The 22,380-nt window shown below is 43.5% G+C and overlaps 2 protein-coding genes across 2 annotated transcripts in view; one reads left to right on the forward strand and one right to left on the reverse strand.

Moving 5' to 3' along the window:
* The window catches only part of LOC110530434 (PH domain leucine-rich repeat-containing protein phosphatase 1), a 78,717-nt gene extending 73,126 nt beyond the window's left edge, over positions 1-5,591 (forward strand). The window contains exons 11-17 of the mRNA XM_021613493.2: positions 694-894; positions 1,038-1,200; positions 1,321-1,451; positions 1,575-1,688; positions 2,007-2,201; positions 2,285-2,513; positions 3,117-5,591. Coding sequence (XP_021469168.2) covers positions 694-894; positions 1,038-1,200; positions 1,321-1,451; positions 1,575-1,688; positions 2,007-2,201; positions 2,285-2,513; positions 3,117-4,376 — 2,293 coding nt within the window. The 3' untranslated portion in view covers positions 4,377-5,591. The remainder of the gene's footprint in view (positions 1-693; positions 895-1,037; positions 1,201-1,320; positions 1,452-1,574; positions 1,689-2,006; positions 2,202-2,284; positions 2,514-3,116) is intronic.
* Positions 5,567-21,448, reverse strand: si:ch73-40a17.3 (meprin A subunit beta). The gene is made up of 14 exons (XM_021613494.2): positions 21,258-21,448; positions 20,989-21,007; positions 20,841-20,891; positions 20,481-20,524; positions 20,165-20,243; positions 16,666-16,783; positions 15,545-15,723; positions 14,011-14,229; positions 12,089-12,241; positions 11,607-11,822; positions 10,640-11,107; positions 10,102-10,284; positions 7,352-7,511; positions 5,567-6,957 (listed from the first exon to the last, which is right to left on the reverse strand). The coding sequence occupies exons 1-14, from the start codon at positions 21,327-21,329 to the stop codon at positions 6,732-6,734; spliced, it is 2,187 nt and encodes a 728-aa protein (XP_021469169.2). The 5' UTR covers positions 21,330-21,448; the 3' UTR covers positions 5,567-6,731.
* Between the last annotated feature and the right edge of the window lie 932 nt (positions 21,449-22,380).

Here is a 22,380-nt window from a genome sequence, read left to right on the forward strand (position 1 = left end):
AAAGCGTTCCACATGGATGCTGGTCCATGTTGACTACAATGCTTCCTACAGTTGTGTCAAGTTGGCTGGATGTCCTTTGGGTGGTGGACCATTCTTGATACACACGGGAACTGTTGAGTGTGAAAAACCCAGCAGCGTTACAGTTCTTGACACATTCAAACCAGTGCGCCTGGCACCTACTACCATACCAAGTTCAAAGGCACTTATATCTGTTGTCTTGCCCATTCACCCTCTGAATGGCACACATACACAATCCATGTTTCAGTTGTCTCCAGGCTTAAAAATCCTTCTTTAACCTGTCTCCTCCCCTTTATCTACACTGATAGGAGTGGATTTAACAGGTGACATCAATAAGGGATCATAGCTTTGGATTCACCTTGTCAGTCTATGGCATGGGAAGATCAGTTCTTCCTAACATTTTGAACACTATAATATAGGATGTTAAAACTTCAATGAATGTGATTACATGGTAGTGAATGAAACTCATTCAGTGTGTTAAAAAAATAAATGAATTACATGCTGGTATTGTTGAGATAACATATGACCTGTGTTTGTTTCAACAGAGCATGATGACAAGAGGTCAATTATTACCCAGTTATTGACTAAACATGTTAATACTGTGACAATTTATTACACCGGCAGAATATGTGTAATGGTTGAAAGACTAACACCTGGGCTCACTTCCTGTTTCAGTTTGCGGTGCCTGAATGCCTCGGCCAATAAGCTCGAGCACCTGCCTCCCTCCAGCCTATCAGAGGAGAGCAACAGCATCCTCCAGGAACTGTACCTCACCAACAACCGACTGACTGATAAGTGTGTTTCCTTACTGACGGGACACACACACCTCCGAGTACTACACATGGCCTACAACTACCTGCACACCTTCCCTGCCAGGTGAGTGGATAGATGTAGGCTACATACTGTATACACACACACACATAAAATAACTGTTGTTACTCTCATTTTTCTTTTTCTACCACACTTACAATATACTGTCTCTTCTAGGTACATATTCACTGACTTTTCCTCCTCTGTAGTAAAATGGCAAAGTTGGAGGAGCTGGAGGAGGTGGACCTGAGTGGGAACAGGCTCAAGACGGTGCCCACCACCATCATGAACTGCAGACGCATGCACACACTCATTGCCCACTCCAACACCATAGAAGTCTTCCCTGAGGTCATGCAGCTTATGGAGATGAAGGTAGGACAGTCAGGCAGGCAGGACATGCGCACGCGTGTGTGTGAATGCATGTATATTCATGTGTGCGTGTGAGGATGGTTGTATATTTCTGTGTGTTTTAACCCTCTCCTCTCTCCACAGTGTGTAGATCTGAGCTGTAATGAGCTGAGTGAGATCAGCCTGCCTGAGATCCTGCCTCCTAAACTCCAGGAGCTGGACCTGAGTGGCAACCCTCGCCTCAACCTGGACCACAAAACCCTGGAACAACTCAAGTAAGTCTTCTATTAGTGTAGACAAATTGTGAGTAAAGATTAATTTAATTATTTTGTTTGCCTGTGTACCTGTTCCTGCACTGTGATATTTTTATTAAGTATCCTCTCTCCTCCTTGTTGCAGTAACATCCGCTGTTTCCGCATCGACCCGCCCCCGACCTTCTCAACCAATGAGGCGTCAGGTGGGCCGGCTGTGTGGAGTCATGGTTACACAGAAGCCTCGGGTGTCAAGAACAAGTGAGTAACATACACATGATACATACACATCATGTGTGAACCATATGGGTCACCACGGGGGAGCTTTCATATGTGAAAAACAAGCAAGGTTACCATGGCGACTAAGACGAACACGTCAGTCGGTGAGGTCAATGTGGGGGCAGTAGAGTTAGTGTGTGAAACAAGAGGCTGGAGATGTGGGTGCATGCACACGTCCATGCGTTTGTGTGTGTGAGAGAGAGATGCGAATGTTGTGGAGCTACAGTAAGTCTTAAACTCTCAACAACCTCAAGGGAATATTATTCACGTTTTGCACGTGTATTCCTATCTCTCTCGCAGGCTGTGTGTGGCTGCCCTGTCGGTGAACAGTTTCGGTGGGAGTCGTGAGGCCCTCTATGGGGTGTTTGATGGAGATAGGAACGTGGAAGTGCCCTACCTGCTGCAGTGTACCATGAACGATGTGCTGGCCGAGGAGCTACACAAGACCAAGAGTGAAGAAGACTACATGACCAACACCTTCCTCGTCATGCAGAGGTTAGTATGGACACACACATACACACAACTTCTCATTTAGACAGTATCAGAAATTCAACCTTCTCATATTCTCTGTGCCACAGGAAGCTGGGTACGGCAGGGCAGAAGCTGGGTGGCTCGGCGGCCCTGTGCCACATCAGACACGACCCCACCGACCCGGGCGGCTGCTTCACCCTCACCGCTGCTAACGTGGGCAAGTGCCAGGCCATCCTGTGTCGAGACGGCAAGCCACTGCCCCTCTCCCTCCTGCACAACGTAGGCCTGGAGGAAGAGTACCGACGCATCAGACAACACAACGCCATCATCACTGAGGTACATAGGGAGGGGTTTGTTTGTGTGTGTGTGTGTGTGTGTGGCCTAGTTCTTCTATCTATAGTAAAACAAGGAACATTTTCCCTTATGGGGACATTTACCACGTCCCCACGAGGACAAATACTATTTTGAGCTTAGGGTTACAATTAGGTTTAGGGTTAGGGAAAATAAGATTTTGAATGGAAATAAATTGTAGGACCCCAAGAGGATAGAAAAACAAGTGTGTTTGTGCGTGTGTATGGAGGGGGAGGAGGGGTTAAGAGTGTATTCTGCTTGTGGGTGGGAGTGTGGCAGTGTATATGAGGATGTTAATTTAAAGTACTGCTCCAAATGCTTGTGATGCACTTCAATTCCATTTCATGTTCAATTCTATAACCCCAAAGGGTATGGGATTTTGAAGTCAAGTTCATCATTGATACCACACTTAATGACTCTTTTAATACAATTTTGGCCTGAGCTTTAATCTGTATGTGTGAGGATTGGGGAATGTGTTAAAACAGCTCCCACTCTAAACATACTGTGTGTTTCTGCGAGGGGTTGGGATACGGCAGAATACCCGTTTCTGTTGGACATTTAAGTAGGCTTCTCCTTCTACTCCTCTAGGACAACAAGGTGAATGGAGTGACAGACTCCACCCGTATCATGGGATATTCCTTCCTGTACCCGGCAGTGATCCCACGGCCCTACGTCTGCACGGTAACCCTCACCCCGCAGGACGAGTTCTTCATCCTGGGAAGCCGTGGCTTGTGGGATGCCGTGTCAGCGTCGGAGGCGGTGGAGGCGGTGCGTAATGTCCCAGATGGCCTGGCTGCAGCCAAGAAGCTGTGTACGCTGGCCCAGGGCTACGGCTGCACCGACAGTCTCTGTGCCGTGGTGGTGCAGCTCTCTGTGAGTGAGGACTGCTGTTGCTGCAGAGACCATCCCCAGCCGCCCCCTAGCCCTGTATTGGGCGGCTACCCCTCTTCGGGGGGTTCGTCGATAAAGGAGCGACCCACAGGGGACGGCTCCCTCCCTGTCCCCCCGTCCTCCTGCAGTGAGATCAGCAGTGAGATCAGTACTAGTGAGATGAGCAGCGAGGTGGGATCCACGGCCTCCTCTGACGAGCCTCCTCAGAGTTCCCTGGGGCTGCTGCATGAACAACCCCACCACCACCAGCTCCACCTGCACCACCAGGCCAACCAGCTCTCCCTGCAGGCCCAGCACGCTGCCCAGCCCTGCCCCTACCCTCACCCAGGCTCGGAGCTCCCTGCCCGGGGCTGCTGTGCTCTCCACCCTGCCTGTCTGACCGGATCCTTCCAGAGGCAGCTGTCCAGCGCCACCTTCTCCAGCGCACTATCTGACAACGGGCTGGACAGTGAGGACGAGGAGCCCATCGCCGGGGTCTTCTCCAACGGGAGCAGAGTGGAGGTGGAGGCCGACATCCACTGCCTTAGGGTTGAGGCCTCTTTATCATCGTCAGGACGGGAATGCTTGCTGGCCCCTCCTCCACCTCCTCCACCCTGCACCCCGGAACCACTGGAGGAAGGGGTGGAGCTGACCCTGGGGGAGGCGGATATGAGGGAGGATAGAGAAGAGGGCTGGTCAGTGGGCTGCGGCAGACCGGGTGATGACGGGAAGGCCATGGGGAAGAGGAGGGGGAACGGCTCTGTGGCCCCCCAGGAGAAGAGCCACAACCTGATCGAGGTGGCAGCAGACGCCCCATCTAAGAAGGGAGGGGGATACTTCACAGCCCCCGCCCAGCCCGACCCAGACGACCAGTTCATCATCCCTCCAGAGCTGGTGGAGGAGGTCAAGGAGATCATGAAGCAGCATCAGCAGAAGCAACAGAAAACACCTAGCCCCGACCAGCCTGCAGACTACTAGGACTGCAGGGAATTAGGACACACCCCGAAATCCCTACAGTGGAGAATCGCTACAGAGTCTTCGGACTAGCTGAGTAACCTATGTATCTGAAAAACAGCACCTTGCTGAGATGTCTACAGGCTACAATCACTCAACCCCTTTCCTGAGACCACAGCACTAGAGTACCAAGCACTGTAACCTGCTCCAACCCTTTCCCCAAAGTGACCTATAGAATAGGACATGCAAATGAGCCCTTTAAGATAACCCAACCCTATTGGGTATCCTACTTATGGACACACCTTTTATGGTCCAAAGTAGTTCCACTACTACTCACAGACAGACTGTGCGGAACGTTGTTTTTACATTAGACAACGAACCAATGAGTACCTATGTAATCAACACTAGTCTCTCTGCAAAAGGGTTAGCCTCTCACAACACACAGTTATGGATATGATGCCGTTGTTTTTTTACTTACCATATCTTTTAATGTAAAGAAAATTAAGTTGCTGAAAAAACCTTGTTAAATGAAACATGGAGAACAATCTTTTTTATTATCAATGAAATACATTTGAATGGTACACACCAATAATACCACGCTTAACTGTTGTAGATGGGGCACTTGATAAAACTCTATTTCTTCAGTAAATCATGGCTCTTGGCCTGTACAAAAGGCATAGACATTTTTGTAGAAATTTGAAAGACTAACTCTTAGGAGTTGCATACTCTTTATGGTGACCTAGTCACTTTTACTAATCTTCTCTGAGAGAAATTGTGATTTTTTTTCCCCCCCAATGAATTGTAAATAAGAGAAATACTGATGCTTTTAAAGGAACTGTGTACCCGTATGTCTGTGGATGGATTTAGTGGTGTGGAGGGGGTGTGGGTCAGACCTGATTTCGCCGATCTCACCTTTTTCTCGTAGACACATACACTCTGAGACATGTTCAATACACACACAGATACGTGCATACACAGTACAACCACCCTGTTATACAGTACAAGCACACACAATTCACCATGGTTCTTTTCATTCAGTTCTGTTGATACTTACATCTTGGTTAGTCAGCACTCCCTCTCTAATGTGCTCACAACATACATACACACAGTATTCCGTCCCACTGCTATCACCGGCATGACTGTGTCCAGTTCAGTAATGCAAACAATTGCTATATTATCCACATGGAAAGTAAACCACACAAAACGTTCCTGTCTTTGGTATAATAAATCTTACATTTGTAAGCTTTGTTGTTCTAGTGGTATTTTATATTTTGCAGTGACATTTTAAATTCTCTCTCTGTGTGCGTTTGACACATGTGTAAACTTGTATACAATCATTTCTCTCAGTAATTCCTCCCCTTTTTCAATGTATGACCCACTTGTATTTTGCAGATTAAGGTCATACAATTTTAAGTTCCTATAAACCAAAAAACAGCCATAAGTATAGCTGATAGCTTTCAATTATACTTTACAATACAATTTCAAATTACTGTTATCCAGAAATGCAGGATAATCTCATTGCACATGTGTCATACTATAGCTCTAGTTTGAGTAAGGGCTCTATTCAATCTCTATAGCTGAAGTTTGGCTCTATAGCACGCTTGAAATTTAGAGGTAATTTCCAATTGAGCTGACATGTAGCGTTTACCGTGAATGCCGTGTCTGCTAACGCGGGAACATTGCCTCTAAATGTCAATCTGGCTACAACACAGAACTTCAGTGCTACTTATTGAATAGAGCCCTCATTCGAAAATCAGATGTATGTGCACCTTATGACCAGAAGAGGTCAATATTGTCAAATGTTTATATTAGCATCTCATTAATTTCAAAATCAGACGAACTTTAGAACCACTTATTATATTTATGCCCCTAATGCCTTCCATTCCATGACTGCAACTAAATAAACATTTCAGATATAATTCTCAATTTAAAACTATTAAGAGTCTGATATGAAAATGACATGACAGCAACACTAATGTAGCGTATGCCCTGAACAATACATACACTTCATAGCATATTTAGGATTTTTTTTTAAATTTGCACACAAATACAAAAAAAAATGGGATGTTAAGGTAAATGAAAATAACCTGTGCGGGAGAGGTAGAGCACGTCCCCCTTTCAAGTGTTTAAATAAAAATTTAACACAAGAAAATAGTTGGAGATTTACATACACAAATAAACTACAAATCATGTCAAATGAACAGGCTGATCAAAATACATGGCTGATAGGCAGATCATTATTGGGATGAGACATTAAGTGGAATTTCCAGTAGATCTTTTGTCATTTTATATTTGAAGGAGTTGTAGCTTTTGTAGTTAACTTCTTCATCTACTTAATGCTGGCCATGAATAGTTTTGGTTCTGGCAGGGGGAAAAACATTACATTCCTGTGACGGTGACATTGGACATGGTGATGCCCCGGTCTCCTCCACCTCCGCTGTTCTTGTTTTTCCTCTTCACACACACCACACTGACTGCAGTCACCACCAACATGCCACCCAGCACAGAGAAAGAGGCTATAAGCGCTGTGGTCATCGTGTCCTGGGTGGAACCCTGATACTGACAACTCTCTCCGTAGTACCACCAGTCGTCACCAACTGCACACCTAGAGAGGGACCGAGCGAGAGAGTCACCTATCTACCCACTGCACATCTGGATAGGGAGAGAGAAATATAGCTCTAACATGGTTCACCTATATAGAGGGGAAGAAAGTGGGAGTCTACACAGGCAACACTGGTTGTAATGATGTCATTATACAACCAGTTTTGCCTGCTGTGTGTATGTGTAAAGGGTAAGACTGAGCATTCTGAGGAAACAGAGGGAATCATTTGTATCTGCACAGCTGGTGCAAGATAATAAAAGGAAATAATCAAGCTGTGGTTATCAATGCAGAGAGAAGAACAGAGCGAAAGAGAGAGAAATAGAATTCAGTATGGATGATTGAATTTCAGACCATTGTATTGTGTAAGCGACAAGCCTCGATAATAAAGTGTCCTCACCTGCAAAGAGCATTTCCAGCATCCACCACACAGACGCCCTCATTCCCACATGTGACCTTAGTGCAGGGGTCAGTAGGTGGCAATATGGCGGTGGTAACCGTGGTGACTGGTGGCAATGTGGAGGAGGGTACGGGCTGGGTCACCGTAAGATGTGACACATCTGAAGACAGAGATTTGGAGGAGGGGGCATGTATGTAATGAGAATGAGGTACAGTACACATAATACTAACATAGAAATGAATGTTGGCCTACAGACACTGGGATGGGATTGGGTAGCATGATTGATTATAGAAATGGCGAATGGGCGTGAATTGGTAATGAATCACATGATGTGGACATCACAGTCGACTTTGGCCACGAAAAACAGTCCAACTCCGCCCCTTTATCAATTATCAAACAGAAATAAAGTGTTCCTTTGGTGGTTCGTCGATGTGTCATTCTGGTCATGCGCACTGTGACCAGCATAGCTAGTTAGTTAGCTAGCCAGTAACTCCTCCAGTATGCGTTGACGTCATTTCAAAGGATTTGTTTTTGGATGGAAGCTGTAGAGGTTGGTAAGAATGGCACTTCTGTAGCCAAATATCTTATTCATACATTTGAGGGTTTAAGCATTAAATTCCCTGGTATGATGGTGGATTGATCCATTGTAGTTTAAAGCCATTATTTTTGCATTTTTTCCCAAAGCCAACCTTTAAATAGATGGAAAACCACAACCCATGATTTTATTTGAATGAGTGTGATGATAATTAACAAGGCAGTGTAAGGGCTAGCTGACCCACTGCATAGCGGTTGTTTTGGCGGTGTCGGAGGTGGAACTGCTGTGGACCTCTGTGGTTCCTGGCATTATACCTAAAGTGGACATTGCCATTGGCTGCACAGAGTCGCATTAACAGAAATCCCATGCAGACTTATTTACAAGCTTGCAATAGAATGTGAGATGTTATCTAAACCTTGATTAGGCTGATAGAAATCCTCTTTATTTTGTTTAATGATTTTCAACTTGAGTGTCATTATTTCTATATAGCCTACACTAACTTATGCAGAACTTCTAACCCGAGTGGGACAAGTGTGGCTTTGTGACAATGACCACACGAGCAGCAGCTCTAGCACAGTAACCCTTCTGACACCGCCGAAACGCCAACTTGCGGGTGTTAAAACTTGATTGAATCTAGGCCTTAATGGGATATGATGGTGGCTCCACAGGAGGTTGGTGGCACCTTAATTGTGGAGGACATGCTTGTGGTTATGGCTGAAAAGGAATGAGTGGAATTGTATCAAACACATGGTTTGATGCCGCTCCGTTCCAGCCATTATTATGAGCCGTTCTCCCCTCAGCAGCCTCCACTGGTGGGATCATACAGATTAGTATATTGAACATGATTATGCAAAACAGAGAGACAATGTATCATGATTTCAGAGAATGTAGAGAATGCTTTTGGCGTGTTTTTGATAAAAAGGTATTTTCAGTAGCCTGGTCCCAGATCTGTTTGTGTGATCGTGTCAAACGCAGCAATGACCATTGGTGGAAAAAGTACCCAATTTTTATACTTGAGTAAAAGTAAAGATACCTTAATAGAAAATGACTCAAGTAAAAGTGAGTCACCCAGTAAAATACTACTTAAGTAAAAGTCTAAAAGTACTTGGTTTTAAATATATTTACGTGTCAAAAGTAAATGTAATTACTAAAATATACTTAAGTATCAAAAGTAAATGTAGAAATAATATAAAATTCCTTATATAAACGCAAACCAGACGGCATCATTTTCCTTGTTTTTTTTTTTACGGATAGCCAGGGTCATGCTCTAACACTCAGACATCATTTACAAACGATGTGTTGAGTGAGTCCACCAGAGCAGAGGCAGAAGGGATGTTCTCTTGATAAGTGTTTAAATTAAACAGTTTTCCTGTCCTGTTAATCATTCACAATGTAACGAGTACTTTGGGTGTCAGGGAAAATGTATGGTGTAAAAAGTACATAACTGTCTTTAGGAATGTAGTGAAGTAAAAGTCAAAGTTGTACAGATACCCCCCAAAAATACTTAAGTATTACTTTAAAGTATTTTTACTTACACCACTGACAATGACCAAACAGATCTGGAACCAGGCTAACTTTTGTCAGGACTGACCATAGGAGTTGGCAATACAGCACGAACAGATCTGGCTAACTTTTGTCATGGCTAACCATAGGAGTTGGCAATACAGCACGAACAGATCTGGAACCAGGCTAACTTTTGTCATGGCTAACCATAGGAGTTGGCAATACAGCAAGAACAGATCTGGAACCAGGCTAACTTTTGTCAGGACTGACCATAGGAGTTGGCAATACAGCACGAACAGATCTGGAACCAGGATAACTTTTGTCATGGCTAACCATGGGAGTTGGCAATACAGCACGAACAGATCTGGAACCAGGATAACTTTTGACATGACTAACCATAGGAGTTGGCAATACAGCACGAACAGATCTGGAACCAGGCTAACTTTTGTCATGGCTAACCATAGGAGTTGGCAATACAGCACGAACAGATCTGGAACCAGGCTAACTTTTGTCAGGACTGACCATAGGAGTTGGCAATACAGCACGAACAGATCTGGAACCAGACTAACTTTTGTCAGGACTGACCATAGGAGTTGGCAAAACAGCATGAACAGATCTGGAACCAGGCTAACTTTTGTCATGGCTAACCATAGGAGTTGGCAATACAGCACGAACAAATCTGGGACCAGGGTAACGTTTCAGAACTTCTTACCCTCCATGGTAAGCAGGAAGATGGCGTCTCCCCCCTTGATGAAGTCCCTGCTCTTGGCCCTGCCATGGGTGAGGTACGCGGTTGTCCCGGCACCCGGCCCACGAAAATATTTGGTCCCATCCGCCGCTGACACTTCAACGCCCACCTTACGAGGGTCATCCCAGAAGAACAGCTCTGAAGTCTCTGAAAGGTAAAAACACAAATCTTTCTCAATATACTCTACATGACTTCATCTATGAAATAAGAAGACTACTACTTTAAGTCCATGCAAAACCAGGTGGAACATCTCAGAAAAAAATGGTAATTCCATTCATTTGAAAATGGAATTTAACTCCATATGTTAAAGTAAATCCCTGGGTTTCAAATCATTCTGCACTTGTCTTGGTCTATATTAATTAGGAATTTCAGAAGGGCACTGACCTAGGATCAGTTTAGCCTTTCAGATAATAATGAAAAATATTACATGGAGAGAGGGAACCTGATCCTAGATCAACACTCCCAGTCTAAGATGCTTAATGAATACTGGACCTGGACTGACCACTGAGTTTCTTAGTAGGATCGGTGGTGACACTGCGCTGGTTGTTCATACGCCTCATGATGTCTGGGTTCTGATCGAACAGCATCATGGTCATCTGTTTCCACGGACACGGCCACTTCCGCACCTCTGTGTCACCGGTCATGGTCACCAGGTGGGCGTAGGCAGAAAGCTCCCCCGCGTAGCCCTCCTTCCCACTGGGGTAGAGCCCCATCTGGAAGGTGTAGCCCTCTCTGGACTTGAACGGGGGGCTGTAGATGGGTTTGTCGTTAGGAGTGGTCTCCATGATGTGGCTGAAGTTCTTCACCCGCCACACGTGGTCGGGGCAGGTAGTCTCAGAGAGGTTGATGTCGTCCAGGGAGAGACCACCTGTGGAGGGGGCGTCACCCTTGATGCCCTCGAACACCACCCGGAACTTCTTGACCACGTTCAGGCTCACATGGTGCAGGTGCCATAGGTCTTGAGGTGGTGCTGGGAGAAAGAGGAAACCATTAAGTTTATAAATACAGTAGAGAATATTGTTGTGTAGAATTTACAGTATATCATATGTTATACGCATTATATAGGTTAAGAAAAACCAATATGATGGGTGTAAACTAATAACAGATTATTTGAATGTCTATAGATTGATGTAACATATGTTAGCTATGTTAGAGACCATATGTTAGAGATGTTAGAGACCATATGTTAGAGATGTTAGCTGTGTTAGAGACCATATGTTAGAGATGTTAGCTATGTTAGAGACCATATGCTAGAGATGTTAGAGACCATATGTTAGAGATGTTAGCTATGTTAGAGATGTTAGAGACCATATGTTAGAGATGACAGCTATGTTAGAGACCATATGTTAGAGATGTTAGAGACCATATGTTAGAGATGTTAGCTATGTTAGAGACCATATGTTAGAGATGTTAGCTATGTTAGAGACCATATGTTAGAGATGTTAGAGACAATATGTTAGAGATGTTACCAACTATGGGCTGAATAACACGCAGGGTTCCATTGGGGTGGGCTTCATCGTACTCTCGGACAAGGATCACCAGCTGATCGTTGGCGCCACCACCATTGTAGAGGAAGAACTGCAGGCACTGGTAGCTTCTCTTGGGGTAGAGCAGTCTGCTCTCCAGCCTGGCTGTGTCTGCTGGTTTGCCTGTGGCAGTGCTCAAGTGCATGAAGTAGCCTGAGCCTGTGAACAATGGACATCAGTATACATTTTCCATTGGATTGTTAAGTAGGGTCAGCCTATAACTTTAGCCTATAACTAGGGCTCAGAGTTTTACTAACCAGGTAACAGTCAGGGAAAACTCTAGGTGTTATTTGTAACTGGACCTTTGATCACCCTTTGGACTGTAAGATAAGAAGAGAGCTGATAGTGATCTGCCCTGTCAGGGACTGAGGATGGGAGGTTGATAGTGTTGTTTTGTGGTTGGTGTGTACTGAGGGGGTGCTCACCGGTGCATTTGCCCATGTTGGAGTAGTCCGTGTTGGGCCCGCCAGGCGCCTGGGTCACCCTTGTCCATTCTGCCTGGTCCCCCGGCCCCTGGATCATACCACAGATGTTCTCTCTCTCAAAGTCGCAGGTGTCCAGGAAAGTGGAGGAGCGTGCTGGATCAAAGGACACGTATATGCAATCGCTATCAGCTGAACAGCAATCATAGGAAAACTTTGACCTGCTGTAAACGTTTTTATCTAGGTTTACCATGTACCTATGCAGTACCATGTACCCAACCGCGTTTGATAATCCACTAGGGTTCTCAATCAAATACTGTATACACTGCAGAAAGATCCTGAGTTTTGCTTTGAACAAATCACCTAACTAATCACTGTAATTCAAGTTTTATAGCAGAAATGTGACATTCCAGCAAAGGAAGTTTCCTGCACTGTGGGTTTGACTAAATTACAGTCTCCATCAAATAAATCAGTAGATCAGCAGGTCAATGTGAGTATGTCTTACTACTTACTTGGTAGATCAGTCAGTCTGCTCAGACAGTCGTTGATCACTGACTGAGCAGACTGATGCTCTTGAACATGGCCTGAGTCTTACTGCAGTTATACAGCCCAATGTTCCTATGCCTTACGACAGTTGTAGAGGCCTAAAAGTGACTGAGCCTTACAGCAGCTGTAGAGGCCTAAAGTGACTGAGCCTTACTGCAGTTGTAGAGGCCTAAAGTGACTGAGCCTTACTGCAGTTGTAGAGGCCTAAAGTGACTGAGCCTTACAGCAGCTGTAGAGGCCTAAAGTGACTGAGCCTTACTGCAGTTGTAGAGGCCTAAAGTGACTGAGCCTTACAGCAGCTGTAGAGGCCTAAAGTGGCTGAGCCTTACTGCAGTTGTAGAGGCCTAAAGTGACTGAGCCTTACTGCAGTTGTAGAGGCCTAAAGTGACTGAGCCTTACTGCAGTTGTAGAGGCCTAAAGTGACTGAGCCTTACTGCAGTTGTAGAGGCCTAAAGTGACTGAGCCTTACTGCAGTTGTAGAGGCCTAAAGTGACTGAGCCTTACTGCAGTTGTAGAGGCCTAAAGTGACTGAGCCTTACTGCAGTTGTAGAGGCCTAAAGTGACTGAGCCTTACTGCAGTTGTAGAGGCCTAAAGTGGCTGAGCCTTACTGCAGTTGTAGAGGCCTAAAGTGGCTGAGCCTTACAGCAGCTGTAGAGGCCTAAAGTGACTGAGCCTTACAGCAGCTGTAGAGGCCTAAAGTGACTGAGACTTACAGCAGCTGTAGAGGCCTAAAGTGACTGAGCCTTACAGCAGCTGTAGAGGCCTAAAGTGACTGAGCCTTACTGCAGTTGTAGAGGCCTAAAGTGACTGAGCCTTACAGCAGCTGTAGAGGCCTAAAGTGACTGAGCCTTACAGCAGCTGTAGAGGCCTAAAGTGACTGAGCCTTACAGCAGCTGTAGAGGCCTAAAGTGACTGAGCCTTACAGCAGCTGTAGAGGCCTAAAGTGACTGAGCCTTACTGCAGTTGTAGATGCCTAAAGTGACTGAGCCTTACTGCAGTTGTAGAGGCCTAACGTGACTGAGCCTTACTGCAGTTGTAGAGGCCTAAAGTGACTGAGCCTTACAGCAGCTGTAGAGGCCTAAAGTGACTGAGCCTTACAGCAGCTGTAGAGGCCTAAAGTGACTGAGCCTTACTGCAGTTGTAGAGGCCTAAAGTGACTGAGCCTTACTGCAGTTGTAGAGGCCTAAAGTGACTGAGCCTTACTGCAGTTGTAGAGGCCTAAAGTGACTGAGCCTTACAGCAGCTGTAGAGGCCTAAAGTGACTGAGCCTTACAGCAGCTGTAGAGGCCTAAAGTGACTGAGCCTTACTGCAGTTGTAGAGGCCTAAAGTGACTGAGCCTTACTGCAGTTGTAGAGGCCTAATGTGCCTGTGTCTTACTGCAGTTGTAGAGACGCCGTAGCTTGAGCAGGTCATTATCACTGAACTCCATGCGCTGACCGATGACATCAGCGAAGGCGGGGATCTTGGTGACGATTGTGGGCTCGGTACCGTTCCTGAACGCAGTCTTACTGTAGTGCATCATGGAACCGTAGTCGTAGGGGACACCCAGAGAACTGGACATGGTGTCATTGTACGTGTTGAAGTTGTGTTCCTTACCTGGAGATTGATTGATTGAGGGAGGGAGGGAGAGGGAGAGAGAGAGTTCAGTTGGGTTGGAGGGGTCAAATCAGCCAGTTTACTCACTTCTTCAAATCTAGCCTTGGAATTTCAATTCGTCTCCTGAATTGACATGTACTGTAATAAGCCTTCAACCCCAAAATGTTAGCGAGACAAAGAATGTCTCCAATGGCAGATCTGTAGGGTTAGGGCTTCATGTGGATGACAAGATGCTGACTGGAATCTTAAGAATCATGTCGCTGCTCTTTCACCTTAAATTACACAAAACGAATGACTTGATATTAATGACTTAGACCATGCACTAATCTCAAATTTCACTTTAAATTTCCGTTGATGCTTACATGGTGCCCTTTGCCTGTTTGTCTGAGAGGATTAGGCAGTCGATCAGCGCAAGAAGACATTTGTTTGTCCTGATCACATAGTTTATAGCTCTTGGGAAAGGTCAAGATTAATGAACAAGTAGTGTACACTGTGGGTGGGCCTGTTTGGTCAGGCTAATACTAATCTGACTTTATGTTGTCATGTTGACATATTGTAATATGCTTTGTGGGAAGAAAACAGATTACTGTTTGTCCAGATGATAAGTTATTCCGAGAAATCCAATCACCATGTTTCTGATGACAAATACATGCAGGCATGCACAGTAAGAAACACCCCACTGGGAACAGACCTCAGCTCAACTTCTAGTTTTGATTTACATTCGGTTGAATTTTCAACTAACGTGAAATCACCATGTCATTGGATTTAGGTTAAAAGTTGAGTAAAAAAAAATATTTTATGTTGATGACTTTTTACAAATTCAATCAGTTTTCCACGTTGATTCAACATCATGATGTGGAAACAATGTTGATTAAACCAATTTTTACCCAGTGGGAATAGCCTAGATTCAATCAGATCAAGCGTCCGTGATATCCGACACTTGTTTAGCTGGTGTAACTGTGTTAGAGCTGTCAAGTTAGAGCTTCTGCTCCGTGTGGTTAATGTGACGAAGCTACACTCGTCCCACTCGCGTCAGAAGATCAGAACGAGAAAGAAAAAATTACATTCAAAATCGAAAAACATTTAACTAAACAATCAAGGTGTAGATTACATCTCACATCTCTCTTAATGCGACTCTGTGCAGCCAATGGCAATGTCTGCTTTAGGTATAATGCCGGGAGCTGCTTGTGTATTTGACAGCTCTTACCTGGTACAACCCTAACCTTAGCCATAACCCTAACCCCTACATTTTGGGGTCAGAGGGTTAGGGGTAAGCATTATGGTTAGGGTTACCATAGGTTTATAGGTTCAGTACCCTCAGAGATGTGGTCCCACAGGATGGTGACGTAGTCATCGCGGTCCGACCGTGACTGCTCATGCCAGAAACCCAGTGCATGGAGGAATTCGTGTTCGATGGTCGCAATGCGGTCACAATTGGTCCCGATGGACAACCTCTGTTTCCCCACATGTTGGTTACCCACAGATGAGAAACAACTGAAAGAGAGACAACCAGAAAACATTGTTGAGCGTTAATATAATACAAACTCAAAGGCTATATATACTACAGCCTAACCTTTTTTTCCATGGGCACATCCTTCCAAAATAAAATATATACTCTACTGTTCAAAAGTTTGGGATCACTTAGAAATGTCCTTGTTCTGGAAAAAAATGCATGTTTTTTGTCCATTAAAATAACATAAAATTGATCAGAAATACAGTGTAGATATTGTTAACACAGGAGTGATGGTTGCTGATAATGGGCCTCTGTATGCCTATATACATATTCCATGAAAAATCTTTAGTTTCCAGCCACAATGGTCATTTACAACATTAACAATGTCTACACTGTATTTCTGATCAAATGTATGTTATTTCAATGGACAAAAAAATATGCATTTCTTTAAAAAACAAGGACATTTCTAAGTGACCCCAAACTTTTGAACGGTAGTGTACTGCCAGGAGTGGATCTCCTAGTGAGACAATAACCCCAAACATACAGTACCTGTCAAAAGTTTGGACACACCTACTCATTCAAGGGTCTTCTTTATTTTAAATATTTTCTACATTGTAGAATAATAGTGAAGACATCAACACTATGAAATAACACATATGGAATCATGTAGTAACCAAAAATGTGTTAAACAATTAAAAATATATTTTATATTTGAGATTCTTCAAAGTAGCCACCCTTTGCCTTGATGACAGCTTTGCGCACTCTTGGCATTCTCTCAACCAGCTATTGACGAGTACTGTATATACATTTTATGTAGTCATGTATGTCCAGTATCTTGAAAGCACAATGTAGAAACATTATAAATCAACATAAAAACAGAGCAGTCCATAACAGCTTACAGTACCCGCTTCCTTTGAAAATGGAAATGTAGAAACATTATAAATCAACATAAAAACAGAGCAGTCCATAACAGCTTACAGTACCCGCTTCCTTTGAAAATGGAAATGTAGTTCTGCTCTCCCTCCCAGGGGTTGAAGTCGATACAGGTCTTCAGGCGATACTGTTCAAAGGCCTTCAGGATAACACCTTTTGCATTGATCTCTGTGTTGTGAATAGAAGATATGTCTTGTAACCATGAAATTACACATTCAATTGAAGACTACGCCACATGACCTATTTCGTGCAATGGACCATAAAATAGTATCATTGTGTAAATTAATGTATTGCCCCTCTTAAATAGTCAACCTTTAGAACCACAAACATGTCTCAGAAAGTGAATGTGTATTATTACTAAGCAAAAATATAAACGCAACAATCTCAAAGACTTTACTGAGTTACAGTTCATATAAAGAAATCAGTCAATTGAAAACATTTACTAATCTATGGATTTCACATGACTGGGAAGACAGATGTGCATCTGTTGGTCATAGACACCTTAAAAAAAGGTAGGGGTGTGGATCAGAACCAGTCAGTATCTGGTGCATGTACCACCATTTACCTCATGCAGCGCAACACATCTCCTTTGCATAGAGTTGATCAGGCTGTTTACTGTGTCCTGGGGAATGTTGTCCCACTCCTCCTCAATAGCTGTGCAAAGTTGCTGGATATTGGCGGGAACTGGGACATGCTGTAGTACACATCGATCCAGAACACCCAAAACGTGCTCAATGGGTGACAGGTGAGTATGCAGGCCATGGAAGAACTGGGATATTTTCAGCTTCCAGGAATTGTGTACAGATCCTTGCAACATGGAGCCGTGCATTATCATGCTGAAACATGATAGCGGATGAATGGCATAACAATTGCCCCTCAGGATCTCATCACGGTATCTCTGTGCATACATATTGCCATTGATAAAATGCAATTGTGTTTGTTGTCTGTAGCTAATAACTGCCTATATCTTAACCCCACCACCATGGGACACTCTGTTCACAACATTGACATCAGCAAACCACTCGCCCACACAACGCCATACAAGTGGTCTGTGGTTGTGAGGCTGGTTGAGGCTACTGCCAAGTTCTCCAAAACAACTTTGGAGGCGGCTTATGGTAAATAAATTAAAATTGGATTCTCTGGCAACAGCTCTGGTGGACATTCCTACAGTCAGCATGCCAATTGCACGTTCCCTCAAAATTTGAGTAATCTGTGGCATTGTCATGTAGGATAAAACAGCACATTTTAGAGTGACCTTTTGTTGCCTCCAGCACGAGGTGCACTTGTGTGATGATCAGGCTGTTTAATCAGCTTCTTGATATGCCACACATGTCAGGTGTATAGATTATCTGGCAAAGGAGAAATGCTCACTAACAGGGATGTGCTCACCGAACGTGCTACCTGTCCCAGACCTGCTGTTTTCAACTCTCTAAAGACAGTAGGAGTGGTAGAGATACTCTTAATGATCGGCTATGAAAAGCCAACTGACATTTACTCCTGAGGTGCTGACTTGCTGCACCCTCGACAACTACTGTGATTATTATTATTTGACCATGCTGGTCATTCATGAATATTTGAACATCTTGGCCATGTTCTGTTATAATCTCCACCCGGCACAGCCAAAAGAAAACTGGCCACCCCTCATAGCCTGGTTCCTCTCTAGGTTTCTTCCTAGGTTTTGGCCTTTCTAGGGAGTTTTTCCTAGCCACTGTGCTTCTACACCTGCATTGCTTTCTGTTTGGGGTTTTAGGCTGGGTTTCTGTACAGCACTTTGAGATATCAGCTGATGTACGAAGGGCTATATAAATACATTTGATTTGATTTAAACAAATTTGTGCACAAAACTTGAGAGAAATAAGCTTTTTATGCATATGCAACATTTCTGGGATCTTTTGTTTCAGCTCATGAAACATGGAAGCAACACTTTAAATGATGTGTTTATATTTTTGTTCAGTGTAGATGTACAGTGCATTCGGAAAGTATTCAGACCCCTAAGTTACAGCCTTATTCTAAAATTGTTTAAATAGTTTTTTTCCGCCTTATCAAGCTACACACAATACCCCATAATGACAAAGCAAAAACAGTTCTTTCTTTTTTTTAAATTGCAAATGTAAATCTGAAATGTCACATTTACATAAGTATTCAGACCTTTTACTCAGTACTTGGTTAAAACACCTTTAGCAGTGATTACAGCCTTGAGTCTCCTTGGGTATGATGCTACAAGCTTGGCACACCTGTATTTGGGGAGTTTCTCCCATTCTTCTCTGCAGATCCTCTCAAGCTCTGTCAGGTTGGATGGAGAGCGTCACTACACAGCTATTTTCAGGTCTCTCCAGAGATGTTAGATCGGGTTCAAGTCCAGGCTCTGGCTGGGCCACTCAAGGACATTCAGAGACTTGTTCCGAAGCCACTCCTGCATTGTCTTGACTGTGTGCTTAGGGTTGTTGTCCTGTTGGAAGGTGAACCTTCACCCCAGTCTGAAGTCCTGAGTACTCTGGAGAAGGTTTTCATCAAGGATCTCTCTGTACTTTGCTTATTTCATCTTTCGCTTGATACTGACTAGTCTCCCAGTCCCTGCCGCTGACAAACATCCCCACAGCATAATGCTACCACCACCATGCTTCACCGTTGGGATGGTGCCAGATTTCCTCCAAACGTGACACTTGGCATTCAGGGCAAAGAGTTCAATCTTGGTTTCATCAGACCAGAGAATCTTGTTTTTCATGGTCTGAGAGTCCTTTAGGTGCCTTTTGGCAAACTCCAAGCAGGCTGTCATGTACCTTTTAGTGAGGAGAGGCTTCCGTCTGGCCACTCTACCATAAAGGCCTGGAGTGGAGTGCTGCAGAGTTTGTTGTCCATCTGGAAGGTTCTCCCAACTCCACAGAGGAACTCTGCAGCTCTGACCATCGGGTTCTTGGTCACCTCCCTGACCAAGGCCCTTCTCCCCCGATTGCTCAGTTTGGCCGGGCAGCCAGCTCTAGGAAGAGTTCTTGGTGGTTCCAAACTTCTATCATTTAAGAATGTGCTCTTGGGGAACTTCAATGCTGGGAAAAAATGTTGGTACCCTTGTGCCTCGAAACAATCCTGTCTCGGCATTCTACGGACAATTCCTTTGACCTCATGGCTTGGTTTTTGCTCTGACTTTCACTGTCAACTGTGGGACCTTATATAGACAGGTGTGTGTCTTTCCAAATCATGTCCAATCATTGAATTTACCACAGGTGGACTCCAATCAAGTTGTAGAAACATCTCAAGGATGATCAATGGAAACAGGATGCACCTGAGCTCAACATCGTGTCTCGTAGCAAAGGGTCTGAATACTTACGTAAATAAGGTATTTCTGTTTTGTAATTTTTATACATTTGCAAAAAATTCTAAGAACATGTTTTCACTTTGTCATTATGGGTTATTGTGTGTAGATTGATGAGGAAAATAAGTAATTGAATCTATTAATTAATTAATTTTAGAATAAGGTTGTAACGTCAAGGGGTCTGAATACTTTCCGAATGCACTGTATGTATTATATTGTATCTACATCTATGGTCTTACCCAAGTCATCCTCAAAGTAGTAGGGAACAGTCTTTGGCCATCTGTATTGATCCCCTATTATAGAATTCCGGCCTTGTTTCTGAGTCAGCCGTAGATTACATTTGACAAAAAAAGAAATAATAAATCATTTAGTTCTGTTAAGCGTGGGCAGTGAGCTGATATCATAGAAATATAATTGCCCAAGCCCATGAGGGTGCAGTTAAATTGCTGTGGTCTGCAATCAATGGAACTTCCCCATTCTTGTCTTTCTATTTCTATGCTTGATATAACATGTCATTGTTAAAGTGAAGACCAGCAGAAGTACTTATTAACTCACCTCATCAAGCTCAATATCCCCCTCCACCAGGTTTAACCCAGCCTCTGTTAGGACCAAGCACACACACACACACACGGCACATTGCTATGAAACTCCCATTGAGTTATTAGAAACAAGATTAAGTAACATCGGGGCGGCAGGGTAGCCTAGTGGTTAGAGCGTTGGACTGGTAACCGGAAGGTTGCGAGTTCAAACCCCCGAGCTGACAAGGTACAAATCTGTCGTTCTGCCCCTGAACAGGCAGTTAACCCACTGTTCCCAGGCCGTCATTGAAAATAAGAATTTGTTCTTAACTGACTTGCCTGGTTAAATAAAGGTAAAATAAAAATAAATTTAAAAAAAACATCCTAACTGACAAACCTTCATTGATATCAAAGATGTCCATGTCCCTTCCACCATCCACATCATATTCTGTAGAATAAATGTAAAGGACATACAGTAAATGACAGCTTTGAATAGGTGACATTCTATTTGAAATATTGAAAAGAAAATAAGAAAATCCACTTACCTAAAACTCTTGGTGTAGGCTGACAAGCAACAGAGAGAAAACGTACCATTGTTTAGAGAAAGGGAGTGACCATTGTAACAATGCAAATGAGGCATTATACTAATTTGAAATGAAAATGCAAATTAGGTCAACATAAATCATATTACAGTATCTCAATAACAAATAAAACCATTCAATACCAGTACTAAAGCTATATTGATGTTTCTTTGAGACATGTTTTTCATTTTCACCAATATATAAATAAACAGATAAATGCAACATAACCTTACCAGAGATAAGACATTTTCACATAAGATCCATGAAATATGGAGGATGACTAAATATGTAGTTCTCCTCCCCATGTTTACTCCCTAGTCAAAGAATCCCTTAGTATGGAACACTAAGAATTAGTAGCCTTGGCCTCTCAGACAGACTTGAAAAAGGTGCTAAGCTAGTCCGATAGACCAGATAAAAGTACATGTGATGGCAAGATCAATAATTGACAGAGCAAGAAACAAAGTGTCATAATTCACCTACAGTCGACTCAGATGACTTGTCCACACACCTTTTCACACACACATAAACACACACCTCTACATACACACATGTACAGTCAGGTCCAGAATGATTGTCCCCCTTGATAAAGATTATCAAAAAAATACTATAAAATACTTCATACAAATACGGAGCTATATTGTACGCTCAAATAAAAATGAAAATGGTATACTTATATATATATATATATATATATATTTGTTTAACAAGTAATACTTTTCTTCTCAAAAGATAGGGGTCAAAAGTATTGCCACCCCTGTTTTCAATACCTCACCTTGCAAGGATAATGGCACTGACCGTTTTTATAAAATGGTTTATTAGATTGGAGAACACATTGGGAGGGATCTTATACCATTCCTCCATACAGAATCTTTCTGGATCTTTGATATCCATTGTCTGCGCGTATGGTACTCTTCAATTCAAACCACACATTTTCAATGGGATTTACATCCAGAGACTGGGATGGCCATTGCAAAATGTTGATTTTGTAGTCAATTAACCATTTATTTGTGGATTTTGATGTACAGTATCAGTCAAAAGTGTGGACACACCTACTCATTCAAGGGTTTTTCTTTGTTTGTACTATTTTCTACATTGTTGAAAATAGTGAAGACATCAAAACTGTGAAATAACACCTACGGAATCATGTAGTTACCAAAAAATGAATAAAAAAACATTTTATATTTGAGATTCTTCAAAGTAGCCACCCTTTGCCTTGATGAACGATATCATAACCGCCATCGATAAAAGACAGCACTGTGCAGCCTTCTTCATCGACCTGGCCAAGGCTTTCGACTCTGTCAATCACCGTATTCTTATCGGCAGACTCAATAGCCTTGGATTTACTAATGACTGCCT

This window comes from Oncorhynchus mykiss, chromosome 8 (assembly GCF_013265735.2).
Source record: "Oncorhynchus mykiss isolate Arlee chromosome 8, USDA_OmykA_1.1, whole genome shotgun sequence".
NCBI classification, from domain to species: domain Eukaryota; kingdom Metazoa; phylum Chordata; class Actinopteri; order Salmoniformes; family Salmonidae; genus Oncorhynchus; species Oncorhynchus mykiss.

Bases quoted from the DNA above. Each gene is read 5' to 3' on its own strand.
- si:ch73-40a17.3 (XM_021613494.2), bottom strand. From the start codon at position 21,329: ATGGGGAGGAGAACTACATATTTAGTCATCCTCCATATTTCATGGATC. The intron at 15,724-16,665 runs GTACTGTAAGCT...TCTCTCTTTCAG, and splicing joins TCCATTTTCAAAGGAAGCGG to TTGTTTCTCATCTGTGGGTA. The intron at 11,108-11,606 runs GTAACATCTCTA...TCTTTCTCCCAG, and splicing joins TGTTATTCAGCCCATAGTTG to CACCACCTCAAGACCTATGG.